The 14,046-nt window shown below is 40.0% G+C and overlaps 1 protein-coding gene across 2 annotated transcripts; it reads right to left on the bottom strand.

The window, feature by feature from the left end:
* Nucleotides 1–345: 345 nt before the first annotated feature.
* LOC5569063 (aspartate--tRNA ligase, mitochondrial) lies at nt 346–3,863 on the bottom strand. Of its 2 annotated transcripts, none has more exons than XM_021847339.1 (6): nt 3,591–3,863; nt 2,850–3,530; nt 2,062–2,610; nt 1,883–2,005; nt 1,246–1,816; nt 346–438 (listed from the first exon to the last, which is right to left on the bottom strand). In XM_021847339.1, the coding sequence occupies exons 1-6, from the start codon at nt 3,708–3,710 to the stop codon at nt 434–436; spliced, it is 2,049 nt and encodes a 682-aa protein (XP_021703031.1). In that variant the 5' UTR covers nt 3,711–3,863; the 3' UTR covers nt 346–433. The 2 variants fall into 2 exon arrangements, with proteins under 2 accessions (XP_021703031.1, XP_001658298.2); XM_001658248.2 differs by having other exon boundaries at nt 347–432; nt 1,240–1,816.
* Between the last annotated feature and the right edge of the window lie 10,183 nt (nt 3,864–14,046).

Here is a 14,046-nt window from a genome sequence, read left to right as displayed (position 1 = left end):
TTGTTCAGTCCTCTATACGTTAGTCCGGCAGCAAATACGCAAGAACTTCACGCTTCTGACTAACACGATTATTAAGAAGAAAACATGAAATTGTCAAAATAAGTTTCAAAGAATTCGGCTCCGTAATGCCTGAAGGCGCATGAGCCTTTTAGATAAATGGCTAAGTGAAAAAAACATGTCGTCTGGTATTGTCCCGAACACGATATTGCCAGAATCGGTTTACGTGAATCCGTCAAGGCCCGAGACAAACCAGATAAGGAAGACAAATATGCGTTTTTTGGGCCGTATGCAACCATTTGTGACGACGCGATTTTAGGATTTCGAAGTTTTACAAAAATCGATACAGTCTATCGAAACAGTAATCTTATTCAATTATCGTATTTGGACTAGTTAACAATGATTATATACTCACTTTTATCTCAAACAGAATCCGTTAACCCTCTAATACCCAAATTTTTATTTTCGATCTAAATATCATTTTTCGTTATCTAAAATCGTTCTAAACACGTTTTGGGCAATGATTTATTTTTATTCACGAATTTGTGAATTTTGGTTTTTGATTTTTATACAGTTAACTCTCCCTTACTCGATATTCCGTATCTCGATATCGAGTTAGAGAACCATAGTAAAAGTTGGTTTTCAAGGCTAACTCGATGGTCCCTTGGATCGCAGTTGCATTGGTTTTGTGTTCTGTAACTCGATACCTCCTTAACTCGATGGTCCCTTCAATATCGAGTAAGGGAGAGATGACTGTAATTTGTATTTTTGAACATCCCTATCCTTTTTCATTTTTTCTTGAAGCCTCTTCTGGTTACTGATTTTTGGCAATAATAAAAATTTAAGTTTTCACGGTACTTTTAAAAATATGAAATTTTTAATTTTTTTCTGTGATATTTTTTATTTTCCGTGTAATCAACGGAAAAACAGGTTTAAAATTATTTTAATACCACCAAGCTCTTCTTCTGTAATAGGTTGATCGTAGAAAAATAAAAAAGGTTCGCATTTTTATATTACACGTTAAATGAACCCCAGGCATTTGAAGGTTATATAGGAACACAATTTTTCAAACAATTTTCAAAAATAGAAAAAAGTTTCAAAAGTTATAAAAAACTTTTCTTATATGCATGTTATGAGTCACCGTTAAAGCCACAAATAAAATCATTTTGATTTCTGAGCTACGAAAAAATACACAAAATTCCAAAGTGTACCCCGTCTAAAGGCGGGGTTGGGTATTAGAGGGTTAACTTACATCAACCGTTCGAATGTGATACAACTTTTTCTCCTCCTCACTAATCGGTACGGGTGCCTTCGAAAGCGGATCCTTCCCATCGGACGACTTGGGAAATGCAATCACATCACGGATCGATGGTGCACTGCATAAAAGTGCAATGTACCGGTCCAGTCCTACCGCGAAACCTCCATGCGGTGGACATCCACACTCCAACGCATCCAACAGATGTTGCAAATGGGCGTGCTCGATCTGCAAAACCTCATCCAAGACCATCTTTTGCAGAGCTCCGTCGTGAATTCGAACCGATCCCCCACCAATCTCGACTCCGTTCCAAACCAGATCAAACGACTGCGAACGAATTACCTGGAGGTCAGTTTTCTCGTGCAATTTGGGAAAATCTTCGGGATGCGGAGCTGTAAAGGGATGATGAACGCTTTCCAGATGGCCGGTTTCCTCATTCGGCGCGAACATAGGGAAGTCGTACACCCAGAGAAACTTTTGATCGGTTGAAGATCGCAACGGGACAAGATTTCGGGATTCCAAACTGTCGTAAAATGCCAACCGAATGCGGCCCATTAGATTTTGCTGTCGAAAGTATGGGAAAATTATAAAAAATAGAATTAAAAATGAAAAAGGTAAACGGAATCTTACCGTTTCTAAGCGACTTCCAAATCCTAGTAGAAGTAAATCTCCGGGTTGAAGAGTTAGATGATTTTGAAGCTTTCTAGCAACTTCATCTCCCAGTAAATTAACGATCGATGACTTCAGCCAATTCTGAAATCATAAAAATGTTATTATTTAAGCTAAATTTGAGTCAATCCGTATCTTACATCTGTAACTGCGCTCAACACGAATCGGCAGTTTTTGTGCTCCTTCGAAACGGTTTCCAATGTTTTCTTCAGTGATGTTGGTGCTGCGCTGTGAGGATTCCTAGCAACGATTGCGTAAGCCCCAAAGATCTGCTCGTCAAGTCCACGTGTCAGATTTGGATTCAGTTTTATGTGGCCACCAACATCTTGCAGCTCGTACTCAAACCTAGTGTCTGGCTTGTCTATCCCGAAACGGTTCATGGCTTCAGCGTAGGTTATGCGTTGAAACGGAACCTTCAATGGTTCGCCGTTTACAGGCCATGAACTAGCAAGCACGCCTTCTAATAGGGTCATGATTTTGTCTCGATCAGTAAAAGAAAGCTCGATATCGAGTTGGGTGAATTCCGGTTGACGATCAGGTCGTGTTGCCTCATCTCGATAGCAGCGAGCAATTTGGAAGTACCGATCGATTGCTCCAGACATCAACATCTGCTTGAACTGCTGAGGACTTTGCACCAAGGAATAGAAATGGCCAGGTTTTCGCGTTGGGACTACAAATTCTTGAGCCCCCTAGCAAATTACAACAGAGAAACATTATATTGACGTTATTACAACAGAGATTAGAGATCGTCCATAAAAAGCAGCATTTTTTACTGATTTTATTTTACACACTCCTGCCCATCTTAACAGTATTTTGTCTTAGAAGTTAATAACCCCTTTGAAAAATACATAGCATAAGTACTTGCTAGTCCGTGATTTCCCAGAATAATCGAAAATTTATGGACGACTCCTTAATACATTAAACCTACCCCTGGTGTTCTCCGGAAAAGCGTTGGAGTTTCAACCTCCACGAACCCACACTGATTGATCATGTATTCGCGCATTTTCATTATGATCTGTGACCGCAGTCTCAAACTACGCTGCAATTGCGTACTTCTCAGGTCGATGTACCGAAATTCTAGTCGAAGGTTTTCCTTTGCCTTGTTATGTTCTTTGATATCGATGGGCAACCGATTTCTGGCTTTATTCAGTACTTCCACATTTCCAAGAACGACTTCCACTTCTCCGGTTGGCAAACGCGGATTCTCCTGACCTTTAGGTCGTTTCACCACTTTACCTTCCACCCTCAAAATGCTTTCGAACGGTATATTGTTCAGGTTTACTTCGGCAGCCAATTCATCCGGAATAAATATCTGGGTGCTTCCATAGCCATCTCTAAGCGTGAAAAACTTATTCAGTCTGGAAAACTCCAACCATCCACAGATTACTATCTCCTGGTCCACATGGCTAGTTCGAAGTTCTCCGCAGTTATGTGTTCTATTAGTGAACTTATTCACTGAACAATCTTCCGTTGAGTCAACCATTCGTTCCAGATCAAGGCTAACTACATTCCCGGAAACATTCCGTGTTAGTTTCTGATAAGTTTTTGTGTGGCACAAACGCGGCAGCTTACTGTCTTTTATTCCTTGTTCAATCACCGAGATGTTCCTCTAAAACGATGTAATGATAATTCATATATGGTCAAAGAAAAATATCAACAGAAGGCTCACCTGATTGTTCCGCCAAAACCGGCTAATCCAGGAACCAGGTCCAATGCCGTGTGAAGCCATCAGCACGTAACGCGCTGGTTGGGTCGCAACCGCACTCTTGTAAAATAAAGTAGATATCATTCTTACCTTCCAATACTCTCTACTAACTTCTGATGTTAGTCAAATTAATGTAATAATTATTAACTAATTAATCACTAAGATTTTGTGAAATTCTGTGAAAATATTGAATGTGATAATCGCAAATCCATCGCACTTTCACAACAACACGCCTGACCTAGGGTTGTCGCAAATTAATCGATTATTTCGATTAATCGATTAATCGACTCACTAATCGATTAATTTTTCATCGATAGCTGACTCACTTAATAATCGAAATAATCGATTAATTGACTTCGATTATTTGACGATTTTTCCAAAATAAAACACTGTGTTGTGTTAAGCTAAGTATGCTGTTTCACTCAAGAAAAGTAAACAAGTTTCTTTACTGAATGGGTCAAGAAATCTCCTACAGAGAGTCCCATTTGAAATGACATTTCTCACCAACTGCGTACTGCGATCAGAGAAATGTAATTTCCTGGTCATTTCTGGGAAGAAATTCTCCTCGCATCGAGATAGGCGATTCCTTTTCTTGTCAGTAGCGAACCAGCAAACCAGTTTTCCAAACACAGTCCTATATTTCTATACTGCCGTGAATCGCAAGGCAGTCCCATCTGATTTTTTGTCCAATTTTAGTTTATGCATGTTTTGAACATATACTCCTATTATTATATTATTATTATTATATTAGGGTTCATTCAAATATTACGTAACGCAAAATTTGTCAATTTTAAATCCCCTCCCACCCCCACGTAACAGGTTTTGTATGGAAAATTTAAAATTTTTGTATGGACCGTAACACTATGTAAGACCCCCTCCCTCCCCCTGTTGCGTTACGTAATATTTGAACGGACCCTTATATTATATTATATTATATTATTTATGACCTTTCAGCTACACTAACGAGACTGCATAATTTGTTCGGTAAAATTTGTAAAAAAATACCAAGTCGAATTATCCTATAATGAAATGTGACCTCATTACAGTCCCACTGCATAGTTTTGTAACGTGTTATATTTCTCTCAAAAGGTATCAGAATGATGAGCAAAATGTGAAAGTTTCATTGATATCCAAACATGTGTCAATCTCCTGAACTTTTTTTAGTATTCGTTTGAATGGAACTCACTTGCGATTCACAGCAGTATATTGTCAATCAATGGTCATGGGTCATTATGTCATTGCATACGCCACAAATTTTTACTAACGTTACCATGTTTTACACTTTACAGGGAGAAGAGAAAAGTATTCTGCTCAATTTCCTTTATTCACTTTTGGAAAGATTCCACATTCAGCGTTTTCTTGATCTTCCTAAAGTATCTCTTGAGATTTTCCCACATTTTTAAACGAATGTTTACAATGAATTTACGGCGCTACAATGCTTTTAAACGCTCTTAAAAAATAACTTTTGAACCTAATTTAATTTTTTTACACTCTAATGAAAAGGTATGTGAAGAGCGGCACGAGGAAGAACACTCAGAGGAAAAATACACCCGAGGGTTTTCTCAGCAGCGAACAAGAGAAACACCTTTCTGCTTTGGAAGTTCAACTAGTAGTGATATTTATTCATCATCAATAACAGTTACAGGGTTGCCAGAAGGGCTGTTATGTCAAGGTAAATACAGTGATACCTCCATGAGTCGATGTTCCATGACTCGATATCGACTCATGGAATCATACTAAAACACAATTTCATGGTTACTATGGTGGTCCCTAGAAACAGCTTCACAAAGGATTGCTGTTCCATGACTCGATATTTCCCTGAGTCGATGGTCCCTTCAATATCGACTCATGGAGGTTTCACTGTAGAATGAAGGGGAATCGGTTGGGTCATACACTGTTAATACCCCCCTTCAAGCCGATAACCCTAGTAGGCTTCGCAGCTTTTCATATTGTGGTCTCGGTAGTCCCTTAGTCATTATGTCGGCCAATTGGTCTTCCGATGCCACGTACTCTAACTGGATGGTTCTTCTCTGGATCTCTTCACGTACGAAATGGAATCGTACGTCAACGTGCTTCAGCCGCTTTGTAGGCTTGTCTTCTTCAGCAATACTGATGCACGCTTGATTATCTTCACGAATTGTGACTGGCTCAGAAACATCGACGTTGAAGTCCTTCAGCAGCATTCGCAGCCACAGCGCTTCTTTCACAGCTACGCCCAAGGAGACGTACTCTGCCTCGGCAGACGATAACGCCACAGTCTTCTGCTTCTGCGTTGACCAGGATACGTTTGCTTGGTAAACACGAAACACGTACCCCGATGTTGATTTCCTGTCACAAATGTTGCTCGCCCAATCCGAATCGGCAAATCCATCGATTGTATCGCACTTATCATTTCGTCTGTACACCAGCTTTAGGTCCAAAGTTCCTTTAATGTATCGCAGGATACGTTTGGCGTGATTCCAATGATCGTCGCTAGCACAAGTTTGGAATGCACTGAAATAATTAACAGCGGCGCACAAATCCGGCCTGGACATCACGGTAACGTAAGTAAGGCAACCGATTAATTCTCTGTAGGGTTGCTTAGTGTACTTGGACGGATCGTTACACTTCTCAAGTTTGACGCCCGATGCCAGCGGTGTTTGCTTCGGCTTGCAGTCAGCCATGCCGAAACGAGCTAGGAGATTTTCCAAATATTTACGCTGACTGATTAGCAGAACGCCTTCATTTTTACGCCTCTCTATCGTTAAGCCCAAAAACGTGCTGATCTCATTCATGTCACTCATATCAAACTCGTCCTTCAATTTTGCCTTTAAATCTCGAATCGTATCCACAGAGCGACTACCCAACTAACATTCACTCATTTAACAAACACCATTATGGCAGTTTTATCCAGCATCATGTTTTATAACATTTTAATAATTTCCATGGCCAACCTTTGTTAAAGCATTGTTCACACAAATTTGGAGAAACTTTAAAGCATGTCGTTGAATACCAACTTCATTTTTCAGCTTTAAAAACGTTTTACAAGCATTTAGTTCAGCTTTTATACGGCTGGTCTAAAAATAATTAAAGACTAATAAAAACAATAAAATATTTTTCTAGGCACTTTATAAATATAGTGGCACTATTATTATGATAGTAAATCAATCTTATTTAAAAATCGCCTGTATACTGGATTCGAACTCGAGACCTTCCAATCGTCAGCGGTATGCCTTGCCATCTGCGCCATCCTAGAATTGATGATTATACCATCCAGTGCAAAATATAAACTTTTCATAGCTGAATATTGACCATGTTCGAGCTTCTATTCGACAACTTCTCATCAACACATGGTACGCTAATCTACAACTGAACAAGCATATTATTCAGCTGCTGTTTAGTGCTGATCCAAGCTGAGTTCAGTCGGCTATTTTTAGCGCACAGTGAGAAAATTTATGTCGATGTTGGTCAAAATAATGTTTATTTACACAAAGTAAAAACAGTCTGAAATGATTAATGTAATTTCATAATAAGTTTTAGTTTGTTCAAAACTGATTAATTAATTTAAATAATTTTATAAATTATAGTTTGATTATTTTTTTATTTGTATTTTTCATAAACCTATTACATATGCATTGAAGTAAAAGTTCTCTGTATATTCATACAGAATATTTGAATCATTTGAAGGGTTAGTCTTCAGAACCCACCTGAATAGAAAAATATTCGAATAATCTTGATGCGATTTTTATTTTCGGAACTGGCCAAGTAAATCATTTTTCTTAGAGCGCAGTATTTATTCAGTTGTGAAGAAATGTCATTTCAAATGTAGCTGGCTATAGAAATTTATTTAATCAATTCTGTCAAAGAAATTTCCATTTTTCTTGTACGGAAAAACATCCCGAGCAGGCGAAAAAAGCTTAGCAATAGAAAATATAATATGGATAGCTAAAAATGATATTAACTTGATAGATATATGATATAAAATATCTGGAAATGATATCTAAAATAAACTGCTAGAACAAAATTGGCATGTCATATTTAGATTCTGCAAGATTTTACCAATAGCTGCGAGCTATTCATTAGGTCTGCGTACAACAAATTTTACATAGGTTTAGAAGTTCCAGGAACAAAATTTTGATATTGTCTTCAGATATTTTATCTCCTATGTCAATCAAGTCAATATCACGCTTTGTTTGTCAGTACTTTGCTCCTACTCGGAGTACTTAGCTTAAATGTTTATTTTTGTTTTTCACAATAATTCTGCATTTCTGGAGACTGACCATGTTTATTTTCTGAACAGCTATTTCAAAAGTTTTAAGAAAGCATAATTTATGAGCCTTAAAATGCATTCGGAACTCAACACGAACTTCGGATATTTTGTCCATTTTATGAAATTTAGCTATAGTTCTTCTTTCTGGCATTACGTCCCCACTGGGACAGAGCCTGCTTCTCAGCTTAGTGTTCTTAAGAGCACTTCCACAGTTATTAACTGAGAGCTTACTGTGCCAATAACCTTTTTTGCATGCGTATATCGTGTGGCAGGTACGAAGATACTTTATGCCCTGGGAAGTCGAGAAAATTTCCAACCCGAAAAGATCCTCGACCGGTGGGATTCGAACCCACGACCCTCAGCTTGGTCTTGCTGATTAGCTGCGCGTTTACCGCTACGGCTAACTGGGCCCCCAATAGTGGGCTATAGTGTGATCGCTTTTACAAGGCCTATTTATTGCTGAACAATGTGTTTGTTAATCGTCATTTTGGCCTCTATTGAATCAACTGTTCTTATAATATACTGAAGCTGAATTAGGATTTTATAAGATACTTATTCAGCTCTTATTCATGCTTATGTTAAACATGTGGGAATAGCTGAAGTGCGACGCAAGTAAAACGTTAGTTCGTCTTCTGAATATCCTTTTATACATATACATTTGTTTAGTGGAATATTGGCTTTTTAATTGGGGGAAACATGTCTTGTTCAGCTCATTTGTAGAACAATCTTGACTAGTCGAATGAGAATCTTTGGAAACGTTTAATAAGTGGCGATTCAACTTTTGTTCATTCTAATGCATAACGTTGAACATTGATCTTAGTTTGTGTTAAAAAAGCACCTTCTCAGCTCTTTATAGAGCAAATTTTTTATTCAGCTGCCATTACCATTATTGAACAATAATTAAACATGCATGCTTGTTTGTGGCTCTGAATTGTTAGTTGGGTAGCGATCACAATGTCGTCTACATATATGATCAAATATACTTCCTCTCCGGAAACAGTTGTGGTATACAAACAGTTATCGACTCTACTGCGCTTGAAGCCAATGCTTGTTATGAAATCATGAAATCTGGAATTCCAGGCACGGGATGCCTGTTTCAAGCCGTAAATTGACTTCTGCAGCTTGGCAACCAGGTTTCCAGCACCGAATTCCTCCGGTAGGCGCATGTATATTTCTTGATCTAGCACACCATTGAGAAATGCAGTCTTCACGTCGAGCTGGTGAAGATGCATTCCTTTCTGGTTAGCGATGGCCAGCAATACACGCAACGTCGTGTGCTTGGCCACTGGCGCATAGGTACTCTCGTAATCAAAACCTTTGCGTTGAGAGAAACCTCTGGCAACAAGTCTTGCCTTGAACCGTTCGGCTCCGCTTGCATCATTGCGCTTAATTTTGAATATCCATTTACTGTCAATGATATTCTTACCTGGGGGTGGCGTAGCAAGAATCCAAGTTTTGTTCTTGATGAGAGACTCCTTTTCATCGGAAATTGGCGCTTGCCATTGCGGCCAATCCGACCGCTGCTTAAGACCGTTCACTGTAGTTGGCAGATCTTCAACGAAGCTTTCAGCACACATTGCAGTTTCACACAATTCGTAACAATCATGCCATACTGGCGCACGCCTTTCTCGACCACTACGACGCACTGACGGTTGCTGCTCCTCATCAGACTGTTCCGCTCCTGACTCTTCTTCATGTTCACTTAACAAGTCATTTTCTCGCTCATCTGGAGCTCCACTACTTCGTTCGATCTTTTCTTCAAGCACTACTTCCTTTTTCTTCTGAACGCTAGGTTCCACTTCAAGTTTTCCACCGAACATGGTGGATTCATCGAACACCACATCTCTGCCCATCACTATCTTCTTCCGATCGTCATCCCATAGTCGATACCCATTCACTGTGTACCCGATGTGGTACATTTTCTTGCACTTGGGGTCCAACTTCGACCTGAGGTGTTTCGGAACATGCAGATACGCGACACTTCCAAAAATCTTCAACCTTGACACGTCCGGTTTTCGACCAGTTCAAAGTTCATACGGAGTTTTCTTCTCTGTCACCGCCGAAGTTGGGCACCGATTGGTCAGGTACGTAGCGGTGTATACGGCTTCACCCCACATCTCCTTACCAAATCCGCTCTCCGCCAACAGTGCCCTAGCCCGTTCCATCAGCGTACGGTTCATCCTTTCGGATACACCGTTTTGCTCCGGCGTGTAGGGAACGGTCAACTCCATGGAGATCCCTTTGTTCCGGCAAAACTTGCGCATTTCTTCGCTCACGTATTCGCCACCGTTATCTGTGCGAAGCCGCGCAATTCTGCTGCCGAAATGAGCCGTGACAAGAGCCTCGTACTCTCGAAAGCAATCAATCACTTCGTCCTTCGTGGACATCAAATATATGATCGCGAAATGCGAAAAATCGTCAATAAAGGATACAAAGAATCTCTTACCGTTCCAGGTGCACGGCGTCATCGGCCCACATACATTACTATGTATTAGTTCCAGCGGCCGCGACGAGCGCCTTTCTTCTCCAGAAGTAAACGGTAGCTTCACTATCTTCCCAGACAAACACGGTTCACATGTAACTGTTTCCGAGTCAAAGTCCGTGAGCTTCAGTCCATCAACCATCTCGCACTTTACCAGTTCTCGCAAACTGTCACAACCGACATGGCCGAACCTCTGGTGCCAAAGCACTGCATTGCGTGACACTTTTCCAGAAATCATGGCTGACCCCATTTCACTTCGTTTACAGAAGATATCGAGCTCATACAATTTGCCATTCAATCTGCCAAAGGCAACCACTGCACCATTCTTCTTCACTTCGGCTTTTCCTTCTTCAAAGCACACTTGAAGACCAGCTTTCGCAATTCGCTTTACCGAAAATAGGTTGCAACTTAACCCCGGCAGGTAGAGAACGTTTTTCGCTTCGCACTTTCTCACTGTGTCATCAACAACCGTGTACATAATCACATCACCGCAATACTCTGCCAACAGTTTCTGTCCGTTTGCCACAACGATTTCAATCGGACGCTCCAACCGTCGCATCACCGAAAAATACCGCGAATCGCACAACATGTGATCGGTTGCCCCTGAGTCTAAAAACCAACCGACACGCACTAAGTCTTCATCACCGGCAGCCATGAAAGCAATCTCCGGTCGATCTTCTTGTGCACCAACGTGTGCTTTCTGCCGATATGCATCGCTTTTCGGTTTCGGCGCTTTGTTTTGATTATTCACTTTTTGCTTCTCACTCTCGCGATCGAATTCTCGGCAATTTGCCTTTTTGTGCCCGAACTTCCCGCACTGATAGCACTTCAGCTTCTTCTTGTTGTGCTTACTCGCCATTGCCACACCGTCAACACCACCACCACTTGCTTCTTCACATGCTTCTGAATTACGCCGCTTCAAATCAACGTCCAATAGCCTCTTCTTAACGAAGTCCATCGTGACGCCATCAGGTAGCGTTTCAATCGCCGTCACGACCGAATCGAACGATGGGGGAAGTGTCAAAAGCAAATGACACACAGCGTCTGATTCTTCGACGGTCGCTCCGCTTCCCTTCAGCTCGCGTATCAACTTGTCGAATCGCAAGAGATGCTCCGACATCCGGCAAACTCCCTCAACGTACCGCAACGTGAGGAGCTGCTTGCGGAGATACAGTTGGCCAGCCACACCGCGACGTTCGAAAACGTTTTTGAGTGTGCTCCAAATCTGCTTCGGCGTTCGGCAATCCTTAATCAGCTCTAACTGGTTATCGTCGATCGCTTGAACAATAAACGATTTGCACTTCTTTTCACACGTTTTTCGCTCGGAGAACTTTTTCTCTTTGTCACTTTTCACAGCGGCCGTATCCTCCGCTTCCACTTGCAGCTCCGGGACCTCTTCCGCGTCGCGCACTAAACAATCCAGAAGATCGTGCATATCTAGCACCGTCTCCATTCTAAATTTCCAGTTATGGAAATTATTCCCGTCGAACGCGAACACTTTCGATTTGTCTTCCATGCTGGAGCCCATAACCTGAAGAGCGGCACGAGGAAGAACACTCAGAGGAAAAATACACCCGAGGGCTTTCTCAGCAGCGAACAAGAGAAACACCTTTCTGCTTTGGAAGTTCAACTAGTAGTGATATTTATTCATCATCAATAACAGTTACAGGGTTGCCAGAAGGGCTGTTATGTCAAGGTAAATAGAATGAAGGGGAATCGGTTGGGTCATACACTGTTAATAGTATGAGACCCTAGAATAGAGTTCTGAACAGTTTTTGTAAATTTGATCATGCTGTATACAAGGAAGTGGTATACACCTATGGTCAGAATTTCATAAGCGTGTATGGCTCACTTTTTTATTCTGATTCACAAGAGCATCAAGTCATGGACGATTGATTTAGGTCATGTGATATCGGTTCTGGTAGATCTTTGTGTGGACAATTCCTGAACATCATGTTGTACCATCATTCGTCAGCTCAAAATCTATGATTTTTATCCACACTCAGAAAGACGTCATACCATAGCAAATATTAAATAGGTTATATCCGAATTCTTCATTTTATGACAAAACACGAATATAGAACGAAATTTATATTATTTTTATACAAAAGTAAAAAAACGTAAAACCTGCGATCAATAACTAGAATCATGGAATCGGTACAGATAGGGCTACATAAATTGCTCCAGAAATATCGTATGAAAATTTCCAGAGTGATTCTCCCGTTAATTTATCCAGGAATTCATAGATTTATAAACTTGTACAGATTTTTCCACAGATATATCCTAAAATTGCTCCAGGAGTCACATTGCGAAGATTTTTCCAAAGAGATCTCTAGGAATATTTATAGCTGTGTAATCCCTGTAGATGTCTCTAGGAATTTAACATGAAGCTCAAATATGAGATTCCTTCATTTTTTTCAAGAATTGCTTCAGAAATTCCTTTATGGATTTCTTCCCAAATTATTTCGTGATTCGTCCAGGCATTTCTTCAAAGGATTCTTGGAATTAATTCAGGAAGTTGGTAGAGATTGTCTCGAAATTCATATCAAGACTACTTTAGGCATTATTTTCAAGGCTATTCCTCCAGGCATTTAAAACAATAAATAAAAAAAAAATGTTGAAATAATCTTTAGCGTTTCCCAAAAACATTCCAAAATATTTCTCTATCACTTCCATCTAGGATTCATATGCAAGACACTACAAAAAACCCTCATGAGACCGTAAACAACGTCCTCTATGTGCACCTGCAGTATTTGCCCTAAGAATCCTTACAGAAGATGAACCAAGAATTTCACCAGGAGTCGTCCACAGATTCCTCCTGATTTTTCTAGGAATTGTTCATGGGATTCCCCCAAAAAATCCTATTAGGATTCCAGCGAGAATTCCTTCAGAAATTCCTCCAGACGTTACTAAGAGATTTCTTCAGCGATTTCAACCAGGGCATTTAATAAAAACTTTTCCTCGGATTTCTTGGAGAAATTCTTGGAGTATTTCCTGTAAGAATTCCAGGAAACAATCTGGAGGAAATTTTTGAAGAAAATCCAGGAGAAATAACTGGAGAAATTCCATAAGAAAAAAAAAATGGTCAATTCCAGGAGGAGTTTTCAGATGTACATTGATACATCCTAATTGATGAGTTTTTACAGGTATTCTTCAAAGAATTTCAGGAATAATACTTGTTGTTTTTACTAAAGAAACACTGGAAGGAATTTCATGATGAATTTGTTGAGAAATTATCGGTAGACTTCATGGAAATCTTGTAAGAACAAATAAGGGATTACTGAAATACAAAACATGAGGAAATTCTGGCCTATTTTAGGAGAAACGACTGTAAAAAACAGGTAGAATCCCTTGAAAAAAGCTGGAACAATTCCTAGAATAAGTCGTAGAGGAATCACCGGGTAAATTTATAAAGGAAAACCCTAGGATTTTTTTGGAAGAATTCTTCAAGAACCTCAAAGAGATTTTTTCCGAAACTCTGAAGAAATTCCTGGAGGAACTCTTGATAGAACCACAGGAAAATGTTTCGGAGAAGCCAAGTGATGTTTTTGAAGCAATGGTTGGAGAAAGCCCTCAACAAATTTCTAAAAAAAATCTTGAAGCAATCCCTAGAGGAATTTCAAACAAAATACTTGCACCCATCTCTTAAGAAATTTCAGAAAGAGACCCATAAGCAATCCTAAAAGTTG

This window comes from Aedes aegypti, chromosome 2 (assembly GCF_002204515.2).
Source record: "Aedes aegypti strain LVP_AGWG chromosome 2, AaegL5.0 Primary Assembly, whole genome shotgun sequence".
Lineage (NCBI taxonomy): Eukaryota > Metazoa > Arthropoda > Insecta > Diptera > Culicidae > Aedes > Aedes aegypti.
This window is presented reverse-complemented; position numbering and strand designations above follow the sequence as displayed.

Coding starts and splice junctions, on each gene's coding strand:
- LOC5569063 (XM_021847339.1), bottom strand. CDS start 3,710: ATGATATCTACTTTATTTTACAAGAGTGCGGTTGCGACCCAACCAGCG. Junction 2,006..2,061: donor TGTTGAGCGCAGTTACAGAT/GTAAGATACGGA, acceptor TTATGATTTCAG/AATTGGCTGAAGTCATCGAT. Junction 1,817..1,882: donor TTGGAAGTCGCTTAGAAACG/GTAAGATTCCGT, acceptor TACTTTCGACAG/CAAAATCTAATGGGCCGCAT.